The sequence below is a fragment of the Pelophylax lessonae genome, assembly GCF_965119305.1.
Source record: "Pelophylax lessonae genome assembly, chromosome: 7".
Classification (NCBI taxonomy): Eukaryota; Metazoa; Chordata; class Amphibia; order Anura; family Ranidae; genus Pelophylax; species Pelophylax lessonae.
In genome coordinates, this window is record NC_138774.1 from 248,012,123 (window position 1) to 248,028,903 (window position 16,781).

Here is a 16,781-nt window from a genome sequence, read left to right on the forward strand (position 1 = left end):
TCATAAGTAATTATCATTTGTGAGAAGAAGTGTGTAGGAGTCAAGAATGGTGACCAGTATTTGGAAAGGTGAACTCCATAGGTGGTAGGTGCTTGTTGAACTTGGGTAGAATTGGTAGCTTTTTGTACAGAAGTAAAATACATTTGGGGCCCTAGCTACGTTTTTGTTTATGCAGTTTGTTCACTTTCAGACATGCTTGTGTGCCAGTGGACTTTGAAGTAGTGAATGTGAACTCTACTGCCTCAGATGAAGATGACATTCAGAATGCTATTACTGCTATTCGAAGAAACCGAGTGGCACTGAAAGGTACTAATGCCTCCTTATGTTTTATTGTAATTTTTATGAAGTGTAGGAAATGAGCATTGGTTTTGTTTTTTTGCCATCAGGTAACATTGAGACAAACCATAACATGCCTCCATCCCACCGCTCCCGAAATAACTTACTCCGGTAAGTTGTTCAATAGTGTAAACAGTTTCTGTATAATTTTTGCTCTGTCTATTAAACATTGCTTAGTGTTTTGTGTGATTTGAATTGACCCACGCTTTTATTCTCTGACATTGGTCATCAGGACAATAATAAAATAAATCCTAATAATGGGGGACACCATGTAATAAAAACCTTTTTTTTACAAAGCAATTCAAAAAAGGCCCACATAGTCCTCCACCTAAAGTTATTAAAACTTTTTTACAACTTTACTAATTACTCGTGTAAAGTATTTATGATTTGAGAGAAAACTAGGATAAAACCGTGCGGTAAGTAGTTCATGCTGTTCCCACACCAAACCTAAACTTCCTAAAACCAGTATAAATAATAGTATGTAAAATTTATATCAATCAACTATATAAAGTCACAAAAAGTTTGTGCAGCCTCGGCGACCTTTTTCCTATTGTTTCCCATTGAAAAATAGCAGGGGCCATGTTTTTGGAGCTCAGATGGGCGGTGAGAACTCCTCGGCCTCTAGTGCTGATATACATACATGTCCTTTCCTGATCGCCCCACGGTGTGCAGATAAGCTTACTGTGTGCTGACCGGTGGTGGCGAGTGCCTGGTGGGGTTTTCTCTCCCTGGGCAAACAGGCTAACAAAAAGCATCCCCCGCCTTCACCTGCCTCCTCCTGTCTCCTCAGATCCAGGATCTGATTCAGCTGGCGTGGATGCTAGTTACCATTCGGGGTCTGCATCCACGCACCCTGCACGCTCTGATAGTGAGGATGACTCCTCTGTTCTTCTAGCCGCACACAAAAAGTGCTAATGGATGCACTGATTGCATCGGTGCGGGAAACCTTCTTTTTTTTTGTTTTTATTCGATTCATCTCTTTTGTCTTATTTTTTCCCATATACAGACTTTCCATACATTACATATAAAAAGAAAAAACTAAGAAAAACTATAACAACATATTTACCAATATAACACATCCCCACCCCCCCCCCCCCCCGCTTCCTTTACCACATTAACCATTAATACCTTTTTTTTTTTTTTTTTAATTTATATCTTTATTGGTGATTTTTTATATATACATACATATTATACATATTTGAAACAAACATTGTCATATTCTGACCAAACCCCACCCCCTTACCTCCCCCACCCTCCTCCCCCCAATTAAACCAATGACTCAAAAAAAAAAACGCTTTTATGCGCACGTTCCCAACATTTCTTCGTATGAAGATGTATTCCATACTATATTACCATACACCAGGAGGGGTATGGGGACCGTCCCCCCACAGCCTGGACCCGGCTCCGCCCAAGGTAATTCTCTCTTAAACTCCCTTTAAGAAGAATTGGCTTCCAAGTATTGCACCCAGGGTCTCCATCTCAACTTAACTTGATCCTCTGAATTTCCCAATATGGCGGACAGCTCTTCCATCTTATAGATCTCGTTGACCTTCCCACACCACAACTCGTAAGTTGGGATCACTGTCTGTTTCCAGAAAATAGGTATGCATGCCCTTGCTGCATTCAACAGACGCAGAGTCAGGGACTTTCTGTAGCTCCGCACTGAGCTTCCCGTCAAATGCAGCAAGCACAACGCGGGGTCCTCTAATATATCCACATTAGTTATATGTTTTATAGCCACTGCTATCTTATTCCAAAATGGCCGCACTCTTTTACATCCCCAAAAAATATGGACCATGTTTCCATCCTCCAATCCACACCGCCAGCATTTTCCTGAGACCGCCTCTTTTATTCTGTGTAATAATGATGGGACTCTATACCATCTGGTTAGAATTTTATACCCGGTCTCTTGGATCTTACAATCTAGTGACGATTGATGAACTAATCTCAGGATCTTATTTATCTGCTCTTTTGACCACACGGTATTTAACTCCTGCTCCCATTTTTGAATAAACGGCAATTGTTGGTGTCCCTCATCTTCTGACAGTTGTGTATAGAACCTTGAGATCAGATGGCTCGTCGCTTTACCTGTTCTACACATATTTTCCAGGTCCGTTAGCTCTCGTGGTGCGTACCCTTTCCGCCGAGCTGATCTAATATAATTATACAGCTGATAAAGGCTGAAATAATCTAATGATTCTCCTGCGCCTGTCCTAAGTTCTTCTAGGGAGGGCATAGGCCCATTTTGCCATATATCACATAGGCGCCTTTTACCATCTTGAGCCCACCTACGAATTCTGGCATTTATACACCCCGGGGGAAAATCCGGGTTCCCCAAAATCGGTGTCATTGGAGATAGACCCGGGGCTACCCTCCAATGCGACTGAATTCTCTTAGTTTCTTTTATAGTCGCTCCCACTGTAGGATGTTTGAGAATAGCGTCTTTAGATTCGAACACCAACCATGGGGCTGGGGGGGTTAACTGTCCTGTTTCCTCATTCTCTCAATCCACCCATCGTTTGGTACGTTTATTGCAGTGCCAGTCTACCACCCTTACTAAATGGACCGCCCTGTAATATCTAAGGATATCTGGGAATCCAATCCCACCTCTTACTTTGGGTGGGTAAGGCCAACGTCTGCATCTTAATTCTAGGGGATTTGTTTGCCCAAATATAGGCGCGGAGTATGCCCTTAATTGATTGAAAAAATTCTTTTGGAACTGCTATTGGAATTGTCTGCATTAAATACAAGATACGGGGTAACACATTCATTTTAATAACGCTATTGCGCCCAAAACACGTCACTGCCAACAGCTGTCATATTCTGAGATCTGCTTTAATCTTTCCTACAAGCGGAAGGTAATTCTTTCTATAGAGATCCTCTGGATCTGCCGTTAACTGTATCCCTAAGTATTTGAGCGTATCTGAGGCCCATTGAAACGGAAACGCTATTCGAAGTGCTCTCTCTTCTTGGTCAGATAACGATACGTTGAGTGCCGCTGATTTAGTTACATTAATTTTATAGTTAGAGAACCCACTATATGTTTTCAGGGCGTCTAGAATATTTGGTAGTGAAAGAGAAGGGTTAGTAGCAAAAAACAGCAGGTCGTCCGCAAACGCGGCCACCTTGTGTTGTTCCCCCCCGCTTTGGATTCCCGCTATATCCGGAGAACTCCGAATTCTACACAGTAGGGGTTCCAGGCACAACACGAAAATAAGCGGAGATAAAGGGCACCCCTGCCGTGTGCCATTAGAGATGGGGGAAGTAGCTTGACCTCCATTTATTTACCCTAACCGCCGCCGTAGGGACCGTATAAAGTGCAAGTATAAATTGCAGCATTTGCGGTCCCAGGCCTATATATGACAGGGTGGCCCGGATAAAATCCCACACCACCCTGTCAAAGGCCTTTTCCGCATCTGCTGCGAAAAGAACCATTTTCTTCCGTGATGTACGTGCCAAATGTATTAGATCTATGGTTCGAATTGTATTATCCCGGGCCTCCTGGGTAGGAATAAAGCCCACTTGGTCAAAATGGACCAGGTCTGCCATATATGGTAAGAGCCGATTTGCTAATATTCTTGCGTATAGTTTCGTGTCTACATTTATCAAAGATATCGGGCGATAGCTACCACAACACAGGGGGTCCTTCTCTTCTTTAAGTAATAAAGTAATATGCGCCCGTAGAGAATCCAACGGGAACGCCGCTCTTCTTCCCACTTCATTGAAATGTGATAGTAGGGGGTTCTTTAAACGCTCCCCAAATTTCTTGTAGTAACTTAAAGTAAAGCCATCTGGGCCAGGTGCCTTATGTGCCTTGGTCTGTGAGATCGCAGCGACCAGCTCTTCCCCCGATATCTCGCCTTCCAATGTCAATACTTGGTCTTCTGAAAGAGTACGCATGCCCGAGTCTCGTAAATACTCCTCTATCTGCTTCCCCTTTTCTGGACTTTTCTTACTCGCCATTTCCGGTAGGTTATATAGTGACCGATAGAAAGAGCAGAACTCTTCTGCTATGTCAGCTGAAGTGTGAACCTCCCCACCTTTTGTATTTCTAAGACGTAAAATTTGAGTTCGTCTTTTTGGGCCCCTCAATGCTCGTGCCAGCATCGCCCCTGGTTTATTTGCATATTCATACAGGTGTCTTTTCAACCATAACATATTTCGTACTGTCTTTTGAAAAAGTATCTGATTCAATTCCTCTCTTACCCGCATGAGAGGGATCAAGTGGGCTTCTGCAAGCGTTCTCTTATGCTGCCTACTCAGCTGTTCAATTTTAGTTAGATATTCTTTAATTTTCGCCTCCCGCTTTCTTTTACGCTGTGCACCCAACTGTATCAGTACCCCTCTTATCACGCACTTGTGCGCTTCCCAGACCGTGGAAGGTGAGAGCGACTCCGATGTATTTTCTATAAAGTAGTTGTGTAACGCCTCATCTATCTTCCCCTCCGCTTCCGGGGATTGTAATAAGGCCTCATTTATACGCCATGATCTTGGACTACAGTTTTTCGATTCCCATTCTATACTCGCATACACCGGGAAATGGTCAGAGATTGAAAAATCTCCGATATCTGAGTCTGTCACTAACGGCAGGTCTGCCTGGGTAACCAGAATTCTGTCTATCCTACTATATGCCTTGTGGATTGGAGAATCGAAAGTGTAATTTCTCTCTCCCGGGTGCATCAACCTCCATGGATTGATGAGGCCCAGGAGGGAGATCTCTTTTTGCAGCCTTCGTAATTTAGCAAATGACATATATGAGCTTCTTTTGGAGGTATCTAACAGAGGTTCTGGGGCATAGTTAAAGTCACCTCCCATCACTAAGTGCCCTTCCCGGAATTCCAAGACAACCGGAATCATTTTCTGTATAAACATTACATGCTCATAGTTGGGAAAATAGACATTTACGAGGGTTACCTCGACCTGTCCTATCCACCCCTTCACCAACACGAACCTACCCATTGGGTCAGCCAATTCTTCTTTTAGGGTCCACTTCACAGCACTTGATATTAAGATGCTCACACCCTTTGATTTGGCAATAGAGGATGTAGCGTGGTAAACCCATGGAAAGTCTTTATTGTACAATTTTGGTACTGCATCTTTGCGGAAGTAGGTCTCCTGAATGAAAGCTATTTGTGTAGCATCTCGTTTTAGATCCCCCATAAGTCTCCTACGCTTCTGTGGGGTTGATAGTCCCCTCACATTATAGTTCGTGATCTTAAAACCTGCTGTCCCCCCCTGGGTCGCTCCACCTCCAGCCACCATTGTGGACGGTCCCCCGCCCCCCACAGCCACACAAGCTATGCAAGGCAAGAAAAAGCAGGACACAGAAAAAAAAAAAAAGCACGAAAAGAAAAGAAACCCCCCTTCACCCACACAAGTATGTATATACTATTTAATTCCCACTACCCCTACCCCCCTCTAATGGTTATCTAAACCAGCGCAACCAGGCGCTATCTACTGAGGGGGCCATGGTTCCCAAAACCCCGCGAGCAAGCCACTGTACCTGGACACTCTCCTTCAAGAACAAGAGAAGATAAAAAAAAAAAAAAAAAAGAAAAAGCTAAGCTCCAAAAATTGGAGCTAAGAAAATGGGCTCTACTCCCTCTCACCCCTACCGTGGTGTAAGGATGTAGTCCCTATCCTCTCACTGACGGACAGTAAAATTATAGGTTTTAAGTGTCCAGCTAGAGGAGCTCTGCCTCAGTGGGCGATCGCCTCCTTTCACATAATGTCAATGTCCTACTCCCCCCCCCCCCCACCCGCTCCAGAGACCCCCTCTTACACCTCCCCATCTAACGGACCCTAAGTATGATAATGAACACACTCTAGGTTTGACTTTCCCAGCCTTTCCTCCTACAAAAGGTGGCGCGGCCCTGTACGGCCAAGACGTCACCCCTCTCCCCTAGGGGAGCGGTTCTCTCGAGGCCCATATGCGCCCCTGGGTTGGAGTCAAACTACCCCGAGCCAGGTCGCAGATGAAGGGGACTTGATTGCTACATAGTCAGATCCCCTGCTTGTACCTTCTACTCCTATCCCTCTATGGGTTCCCCTCCCCCTCCCCCCAACTCCCCTCCTGAGGGCCCCGGGGCCCACTCACCCCCCCTTCTAGAAAACATTTACCCTCCCCTCTACTCCATCTTAACCCTTCGGACTTGAGCTAGGTCCTGGGAAGATCTCTCTTACTCACTTCTAGTTGCTGGTAACCATAGCTATTCCCTGAGTCACTATACCCTCTGTATACACCCTAATAGTGATTTAAATTCGGTATTATTAGGTCTCACATATCTTCTTTGTGTTTTAAGCGTGTCCCGTACAAAGTGAGGGAACACTCTCAAGTTACCTCTACCTCAGTGCCCCTTTCCCTCGTGACCCTTAAGATCGTGCCCCGGCCCTCCGAGGCTGGCAGGGGCACGAACACAAGCATAAAAAGAGAAAAAAAAAAAAAAAACCCTTGTGAAATTATAGTTGATCTCTACGGATACAAATATATAATATCTAATTTTCCTGTGAAGCAAAAAATCCAAAAAACACACACCACAGTTCCCCCATAAGAAAAACACGATAAAATAAAACACATCACACAAAGAGTAACCCCCCCCCCCCATCCCCTACGAGGGTGACTCAGATGGTAAGGACATATAAAAAATAACACAGAAAAAATACAGAAAAAAAAAAAAAAACGCCCATTTCTCAACACAGCAAATGTTCGGGGCGGGTGTGGGGATACAATGGACCTCCACACATCTTAACTTTCCCCCCTCCCAAAAAAAGAGGGAGAGGAGGAGATAGGGAGAACCCCAAAAACGAAACAAGGCATGGAAAAAACCGGTAAGAAAGAAAAACAGAAAAAGACCATGGAATAGGCCAGGAACCTGTATGCAACACTTTTAGGTTCGTTATATTATTGTCTCCTTGTCCTGAGCGTCTGTTTTGCTCCCACACCTATCTACTCCAAATTTCACCCATGTTGTATGACTTAATTCATGTGGTAGTTCACGGAGTTTCCTAGGACATCTAACCAGTCACTCACATGGATTGGGGCACACCCCAAAAATGTAAAGAGCGCGGGAAGCTGGTCTGGCCATTCCAATAAGAACGTTTCTCTGTCTTTCACCACTTTCAAATGGAAGGGGTGTCCCCAAAAATAGGTTGCTCCCACTTTTCTTATGACCTCTAGGAGGGGTTTAATTGCGGCTCTCATCTTTAGGGTCCCCCGTGAGAGATCTGGCAACAATTTCAACTGAGAACCTTCATACTCGATCTGCCCTTTTGCCCATGCTTGTCTCATTATGTCTTCTTTAAGTGAAAACAGGTGAATCCTAATCAAGACATCTGGGATTAGATCTGTTCCCGTCCTTCGGGGCGCTTTAACCCTGTGCACTCTGTCAATTTCCATTTTTTCCATTTGGGGTCTCTCCAACAGACCATTCAAAATACCCACTACCGTGGTTCTGAGCTCTGGGCCCTTTACGGATTCCGGCAAGCCCCGCAGCCGAATATTATTCCTCCGGCTGCGGTTCTCACCATCATCCTGCTGCAGCCGCAAGCAGGTGACTTGTTTTTGCAGCTGTGCTCGTGAACTTTCTAATACAGAGATCCTGACTTCAAAATCACATTGTACTGACTCTGTATTCACCAGTCTGCCTTCAATTTGATCAACTTTTTGTTTTAAACCACATATTTCCATTTTAATGTCACTCACGATTGCTGCAGCCATATCTTGGATATCCTGTTTCGTCGGGATCAGCTTTACAAACTCACCCCACTCCGCTGTTGATGGTATTTGGGGCTGTTGTGGCATAGTCAGGGACTCTTTGGGCTCTTCGTTCCTTTGTTCCTGCGATATATCCATTACTAAAGGCTTCTTCCCACCAGAAGAGACCCCAGTAGATTGAGTGTTTGTAACTTTGGGCCCTTTCTGCTGAACTGCCATTCCTGAGTTTGTTTGGCGTTTCTGTGATGCCTTGATCCCACCAGTACTTCGTGATGCCACTGTGTGTCTCAGAAAATAAGAGGTAATGTCTGTCCTTCTCTCTAGGGCTTGCTTCGGCTCCGGGCTGGCTGCTTGAGTCATATATACGGGGGAGACCAGCGACCTCCGCCTCTACTGTCCCAGCTGGCACTCAACCCCGGTTCTCCTCCTCCTCAGCCCTTCAGCTCACACCGACCCGCACGGTCTTTCACCCTATGCTGTACCTCTCTCACTCTGAGGCAGGGTCCCGCACTTTCAGCGTATGACCGCCTGTTTCCTTGCCACCACCGCTGCTTTATGGCTCCCCGAGCCTGGATTTCCCCATTACCGTCCTCCGTGAGCCTCGGGCCCCGCTCTGCACCTAGCGGGGGAGGGGGGGGGAGCCGACTCACTCACTGCACGGCGCTCTCCTCCACCACGCAGTGCTCCTCACTGCTCGGCCTCTCACGGCGCCATTGACGAACCACGCCCCCCCTTCCTGGATTACCATTAATACCTTAACCACAACACAGATTTACTATGCATTTTCAACCTCCGGTAACGGTTCCATGGTATCAATCCATACTCTACATATTTTTTCAAAACCCTTGATGTTGCCCCGCCTCTTATATAGTATTTTTTCTCTCACAACCATATTATTTAATCTTTTCTGCCATTCCCCTATAGAGGGGGGTTTAGATCTTTTCCAGTTTGACGTAATTCCCTTTCTAGCTTGATAAAGGCATCTCATCACTGCAATCCGTTTGGGTTTTGGCCCCACATCCCGTCCCAGATGTCCCAGTATACACAGCAACGGGTCCATCTGCAAATTTAACTCATATACCATATTTATTTCAACTAATACCCCTTCCCAGTATCTATGTAACTTGGGGCACCTCCATAGCATATGTATCAGATCTCCTATTGCAACCCTACTTCTAGGGCAGGATGCCTCTCCCAAATTGGAATAGCCTTTTAGGTGTATAAAATGCCCCATGGATAATATAGAATTGTGTTAAGTCTTTGGGCTGCTGATAAAGACAAAAAATTGGTCGAGGAAACCACATCTTGCCATTGGGCGTCTGTTATTATACCCACATCCTCTTCCCATTTACCCCTACTAATAAACTGAGTTTTTTTTTTTTTTTTCAATACTTTTAAGTGGATATTTTTATATATTTCCGAAATCATCCCTTTCAATTAAGTAGCCTTAGCCACCAGATTTAACAGGGGAACTCCAATCCATTCCAACTTAAGCCCCGTACACACGTACCGATCGTCGGCCGAACGATCGGCTGTCTTTTGTCCAGGGCTGTCCTGTCCGCTGAAAAGTGCAAAAGACTGCACACGAATTTTGTCGGCCAACAACAGCCGACTGCAGAAGTGATGTCATGTGATGGTTAACTTTCCGTGTTTTTTTTCTTCTCTGAGCATGCCCAGTCATGCAAATCTGCTGATTGTCGGCCGAAATCTGTACTGACTGACGCACATCGGCCGTTCTGTTGTCGACCTACAAAAATTTTAATGCCTGCATGACAGATTCTGTTCGGCCGAAAATGCGCTGTCGGCTGTCGGAAGAATCATACTATCAAGCCTACAATCGGCCGATCGGTCGGCGGCAGAATATTTGCGGCCGACAATCGGTACGTGTGTACGGGGCTTTACTCTAAGTTGAATGGACAATGCATGTCTAAGTGGTAGTTATTGGTAAAAATGACTCTTCAACAGTCCGAATTCCTCTTTCAAGACCTGGAATGTTTTTAGTTCCCCTGCACTATATAGGTGTATGAGTTTTACTATGCCCCTCTGTTTCCAGATATGGGAGAACTCTAGCTCCATAAGCTCTGGAAGTTTTTTTATTATCCCATATGGGGGTATATTCTGTATATCCAGAGTATTGAAACAGAGCTCTAATTGTATTCCATAGCTTTAACATTAATTTTACTGAGGGATATTGGTTTTTAGTATCCAATGAATTGGCCTCTAAAGCTTTAATTAAAGAAGTGTGTGGGGTACAGGCCAACAAGGCCTGAGAGCTATAGTTATTAGCATTGCCGCCTATTTCCCAGCCCCCCATCTGTTGAAGCTGAGCTGCCAAGAAATAACTCCAGGGATGCGGGACCGCCATACCCCCTCTATCCCTTGGCAGTTGCAGAATTCTCAGCCTAATTATGGCTTGCCCTTTTCTCCATTTCAAATCTCTAAAAAGAGTTTCCAATTTCCCAAACCATACCCTTGGAATCCAAATTGCTGAATTCTGTAATATACAGTGCATTGCGAAAGTATTCGGCCCCCTTGAACTTTTCGACCTTTTGCCACATTTCAGGCTTCAAACATAAAGATATAAAACTGTAATTTTTTGTGAAGAATCAACAACAATTGGGACACAATCATGAAGTGGAACGAAATTTATTGGATATTTCAAACTTTTTTAACAAATAAACTGAAAAATTGGGTGTGCAAAATTATTCAGCCCCCTTAAGTTAACAATTTGTAGCACCACCTTTTGCTACGATTACAGCTGTAAGTCGCTTGGGGTATGTCTCTATCAGTTTTGCACATCGAGAGACTGAAATTTTTGCCCATTCCTCCTTGCAAAACAGCTCGAGCTCAGTGAGGTTGGATGGAGAACGTTTGTGAACAGCAGTTTTCAGTTCTTTCCAGATTCTTGATTGGATTCAGGTCTGGACTTTTGACTTGGCCATTCTAACACCTGGATATGTTTATTTGTGAACCATTCCATTGTATATTTTGTTTTATGTTTTGGATCATTGTCTTGTTGGAAGACAAATCTCCGTCCCAGTCTCGGGTCTTTTGCAGACTCCATCAGGTTTTCTTCCAGAATGGTCCTGTATTTGGCTCCATCCATCTTCCCATCAATTTTAACCATCTTCCCTGTCCCTGCTGAAGAAAAGCAGGCCCAAGCCATGATGCTGCCACCACTATGTTTGACAGTGGGGATTGTGTGTTCAGGGTGATGAGCTCTTGTGTTGCTTTTACGCCAAACATAACGTTTTGCATTGTTGCCAAAAAGTTTGATTTTGCTTTCATCTGACCAGAGCACATTCTTCCACATGTTTGGTGTGTCTCCCAGGTGGCTTGTGGCAAACTTTAAACGACACTTTTTATGGATATCTTTAAGAAATGGCTTTCTTCTTGCCACTCTTCCATAAAGGCCAGATTTGTGCAGTATACGACTGATTGTTGTTGTCCTATGGACAGAGTCTCCCACCTCAGCTGTAGATCTCTGCAGTTCATCCAGAGTGATCATGGGCCTCTTGGCTGCATCTCTGATCAGTCTTCTCCTTGTATGAGCTGAAAGTTTAGAGGGACGGCCAGGTCTTCGTAGATTTGCAGTGGTCTGATACTCCTTCCAATTCAATATTATCACTTGCACAGTGCTCCTTGGGATGTTTAAAGCTTGGGAAATCTTTTTGTATCCAAATCCGGCTTTAAACTTCTCCACAACAGTATCTCGGACCTGGCTGGTGTGTTCCTTGTTCTTCATGATGCTCTCTGCGCTTTAAACGGACCTCTGAGACTATCACAGTGCAGGTGCATTTATACGGAGACTTTATTACACACAGGTGGATTCTATTTATCGTTATTAGTCATTTAGGTCATCATTGGATCATTCAGAGATCCTCACTGAACTTCTGGAGAGAGTTTGCTGCACTGAAAGTAAAGGGGCTGAATAATTTTGCATGCCCAATTTTTCAGTTTTTTATTTGTTAACAAAGTTTGAAATATCCAATAAATTTCGTTCCACTTCATGATTGTGTCCCACTTGTTGTTGATTCTTCACAAAAAAAATAGTTTTATATCTTTTATGTTTGAAGCCTGAAATGTGGCAAAAGGTCAAAGTTCAAGGGGGCCGAATACTTTCGCAATGCACTCTATATAATAGTTGAGGCTACCACACCATTTTTATCAAGCTACAGCGACCCACTATTGATATTCCACACCTTGCACTTTCCCTTTTATATGATTCTATCAAAGGAGCTAGATTTTTTTATATGTACAATTTGGGATTTATCGTAACATTTACTCCCAAGTATTTAAATTCTTCCACTATCTGTAAATACTTAGCACATTCAGGCAATTTTTGTTTTATTCCATCCACTGAGAGAAGAGCTGATTTCTGCCATTTAGTGGAAATTCCCAATATCTCTCCAAATATATCAAAAATATCCATTGCAGCACCCAATGAAGAATAATTTGCATCTCCCAGGAACAAAAGGATATAGTCTGTGTACAATGAAATTTTTTTCCCTCACATTCCTCTCTTCTGAAGTCTCTGACATCGTCCACCGCCCTTATGGCTATGGCCAATGGCTCCACCGCCATCGCAAACAGCAACGAGGACAGCTGACAGCCCTGTTTCGTGCCACGGAAGAGTGGAAAGCACTCTGATATTTTATCATTGATCTTAACCTTTGTCCTTGGGTTGGTATATAACAATTTCGCCCAATTTATAAAGCCAGGACCTATATTAAAGACTACCAATACTTTTCCACAGGTATTGCCACTCGACGCTGTCAAACGCTTTGACAGCGTCGAGGGACAGCACCACTCTTGAGCCCATCTCCTCAGTTGGTACCTGCAAATTTAGGAACGGTCTCCTTATATTTAATGCTGTAGATCTATCTGGCAAAAATCCACATTGGTCCGGATGTATTATAGTGTGAATTATTTTAGTGAGACTATTCGCTAATACCTTTGCCAGCAATTTAACGTCTGTGCAAAACAGGGAGATCGGCCTATAGGATGCTGGTTGTAGGGGGTCTTTCCCTTCTTTTGGAATCACTATAATGGTTGCTTCTGTCCTAGTTACTGGAAGTCTCTCCTTTTCTACTGCCACGTTTAGCATTTGCAATAACTCTGGAATTAATAACAATAATAACAATCTGATCGTGTCGAGCAGGAGGGGGTCCCTGGTTTGGTGGCCTCCCTCTTCTTCAGGGGAAATCCTTTCTTCCCCTGTACTGAACGGTTTTCACCACAGATGCCAGCCTAACCTGGTGGGGAGGCATCCTCGGCACAGATTATGCTCAAGGAGTCTGGACTCTGGGAGAGTCCAGGCTACCTATTTAATGTACTAGAGCTCAGAGCGATCAGGCTTTGCCTGGATCTTTGGACAAATCGTCTCCAGGGATGTCCGGTACAGATTCAATCGGACAATGTCAGTCACCAAGGGGGCACAAGGAGTGTTCTGGCAGCTCAGGAAGTAGCCGTCATTCTAAGGTGGGCAGAACAGTTTGTTCCAGCCCTCTCTTCTGTGCACATTCCAGAAATGGAAAATTGGCAGACGGACTGTCTCAGTCGACAGGCGTTAGACCAAGGAGAATGGTGACTTAATCTGGAGATTTTCCGTCAGTTGTCACTAGTGTAGGACTCCCAAGGTGGATCTGTTGGCCTCTCGCCTCAAAGTTCAGATGTTTGTGGCACCTCGGGAGGTTCCAGGAGGCCCTAGTCTGGTAAGTCGAGGGCGGATCCCTTCAGGACCGCAGACAAGCCCGCTTCTGCCTGAAGGGGTGTCCTCATCTGTATCTGGGGTGGGGGGACGTCTTCGCTTTTTTCCACAACCGTGGACCTCCTTGATTCAAGACAGGTGGGTCCATGAGCTGATCTGGTCTGGTTACAAGATTGAGTTTGTCTTCGCCTCCGGCAAGGTTCTTCCCTTCCAACTTGCGTTTGTTCCCAGATTGCCTACGAGGTCTCCTTGGGGCTGTGCAAGATTCACTTCTACAAGAGGTCATTGTACCGATTCCCGATTCGAAACAGTTTCAGGGGTTTTACTCAAGCCTGTTTACTGTTCCCAGGTAGGAGGGAAAAGTTCGTCCAATTCTGGATCTCAAGGCCTTGAACTGCTTTGTGTGGGTACAAAAATTCCAGATGGAGTTTATTCGCATGGTAGTGGCATCCCTTCATAAAGGGGGATCTTTTTTTTTTTTTTTCAAGAAAATAAAACTTTTTTCTCTTACGTCCTCTGACAGTCGCCGCCCACTCATTCAGTCTTCACCAATGGGTATTGACCTCTTATCCATAGCAGCAAGCTAGGCATAAGACTTATTAAAACCAAAGTAATTTACATAGACACACCTATGGGGGCCGTCCCACTGGTCCAATACCCCCCCTGCTATCAGCATTCCCAACTCAGTTTGTCTTCTGCCTAGTTAGGAGTAAGATAGGCTCTCCCTGTGCTGGGGCTACAGTCTCAGCCTTCTTCTATTTTATTTCACGCTAAGTGTTTTTTTTCTTGCACTACTAGCTTTTTATTTGTTCCTGCGCTTAGTTAGTCGGATCTTCGGAAGACTACGGCGTTTGCGGAGCTGGGAGTCGGACTGGCCGTCCTGGTGCTCCAGGACAGAGGGCCTTATGGAATCCCAGCCCGTCATTGAGCGTTTAGCAGGCTATGCGTACGCCCTGGCCCCGCAAACGACCTGTCCCTGTCCTCAGGGACGAAAGCCCACGAGGTGGCCACCTCGCTTGGACGTCTCAACCGCGGTTCCGTGTATTGCTAGAGTCCTGCGTTTTTTGGCTGACGGCACCCCCACCACCTGGGGTGGGAGGCTTCCCGTCGATGAGAGGCGCCCATGCCATCTGGTACGGTAAGTACGTTCTGTGTGGGGCCTCTGTCTGGGGATGGCAGTCTTCTAGGTCTGTGGTATCCCCTCATGTCTGTGTGTCTGGGGCTCGCCTTACTCCCGATCCCTGCGGGGGCTCTACCGCGTCTAGGAGGCTATGTGGGGGGATGTGGGGGTCCCTACCCTGGGTGACACTGTTGTGGCTGTGTTTGGGTGCAGACAAGCATGGCGCCCGCTGCGGTTTAAAAAACAGCGAGTCCGCCATTTTAGGTGTGGGCAGCTGCTTAGCTTCACTATGGGCACTTTCTGCAGCTCTCTATGTAGTGTGTTTTGGCGCCTTCGGGCGCCATCTTGCGTGTGGCAATGTGTTTCTTCTGTGCACATGTCGGCAGCCATTTTCCCGGAGCCTTCCATTGCTTTCTATGGGCATTTTCCCTTAGCCTGAGTCCTGTTCAGCCTCATGCGGTGTGACATCACTTCCTTTCTCATACAGAGGAGATCGTCAGCCAGCGTGGTAACACTTGTGGGGGTCTGTTCTTGCTGTTTTGTGGGGAATATCTATGGCTATCAGCTTTATTCCTGCCTGAGGGGTCTATCAGTGTAGTCCTTAATAGCGGTGTATTGCGGTGGGATTGCTGTGCGATTTAAAGTGCCAGCGCCAAAAAAGTTATTTTATGGAGTCCCAGGACAGCAAATTTCCCCCAGCTTTGGTGGATGATTCAGGCTCCTCTGAATCATCTACACTTACTGCTGCACTTGCGACTTTAGCGTCCAATGTGGATCTTTTGATGGCTGAACGGGATTCTAGGAAAAGGCCTAGGTTTTCTCACACTTCTGATTCTGAGTCTGACATGGTTACTGTAGATAGTGTACCCCTGGAGGGGTCTCCTTCCTCCCAGTCTGAAGGGGAGGCGGAGGACGAGGAGGGTGATGATTCCCCCCCTGGGGCGGCCAGAGAACGCGCTGCTATGTCTGCGCTGATTACTGCTGTGAAAGATGCACTACATTTGGAGGATGAGCCCAACCCTCCGGGTAAGCGGTCCTCTTTTGGGACCCGCAGATCCCAAAAAGCGGCACAGGTGTTTCCTTGCCCCGCTGAGTTTCACGAGACGGTGAATGAACAATGGCGCGATTTGAAGCGCAATTTTGTGGTGCCTAAACGGTTTCAACTCCGTTGCCCCTTTTGCGTCTCCTACAGATTCGCGCTGGTCTGTGGCCCTTAAGGTGGATCACACGGTGTCCAGATTGAACAGGGCCACTCTGGTACCCACTGAGGATTCTCCTGTGTTCAGGGACCCTACTGATAGGCGGTTGGAATCCCTCGCCCGCCACGCCTATATGATGGCGGGTTCCTTGCTGAAACCTATTTTCGCCTCCGTCATGGTGTCTCAGGCTGTGGCAGATTGGACCAAGGTGCTTAGGCGCACCCTCGTGGCAGACTCTGCCCCCCCTACTACTTTGGAGATGGTGGACTAGATTAGTCAGGCGGTTATGTACCTGTGTGACGCGGCCTTAGATGAGGCCCCTTTAGCCGCACGCCTCTCTGGTGTTGCGGTGCTCAACCGTCGCCTGGTTTGGCTGAAGTGCTGGTCGGCTGACCAGGCTTCGAGAAAGAAGGTGTCTGACATCCCTTATTCGGGGATTCGTCTTTTTGGGGAATCCCTGGACGAATTGGTTAAAGGAGTCACTGGGGGCAAGAGCACTCTGCTGCCCCAGAATCCTAAGGGTAAGTTTTTCCGTGGTAAGCGGTGCCCTTCCTTTAAACCGAACCAGGGGTCCTTTTTGTGCTTTCAAAGCACAGGACAGGGGGAAACCCTTTAAAGGCCATGGTGGCCAGAGGAAGCCTTGGGCGGGCAAGTCTAAAGCCGCCCAGGCTGGAGCGGCGGCCCAGTCCGTCTCAACCTGAA

General features: G+C 46.0%; 1 protein-coding gene across 3 annotated transcripts in view; it reads left to right on the plus strand.

Annotated features, from left to right (window-relative positions):
- Nucleotides 1-16,781, plus strand: part of IDH3G (isocitrate dehydrogenase (NAD(+)) 3 non-catalytic subunit gamma) — a 181,799-nt gene that overhangs the window by 65,602 nt on the left and 99,416 nt on the right. For all 3 annotated transcript variants that reach the window (XM_082262622.1, XM_082262623.1, XM_082262624.1), the window contains 2 exons: nt 191-306; nt 387-447. In XM_082262622.1, the coding sequence (XP_082118748.1) occupies nt 191-306; nt 387-447 (177 nt within the window). The remainder of the gene's footprint in view (nt 1-190; nt 307-386; nt 448-16,781) is intronic.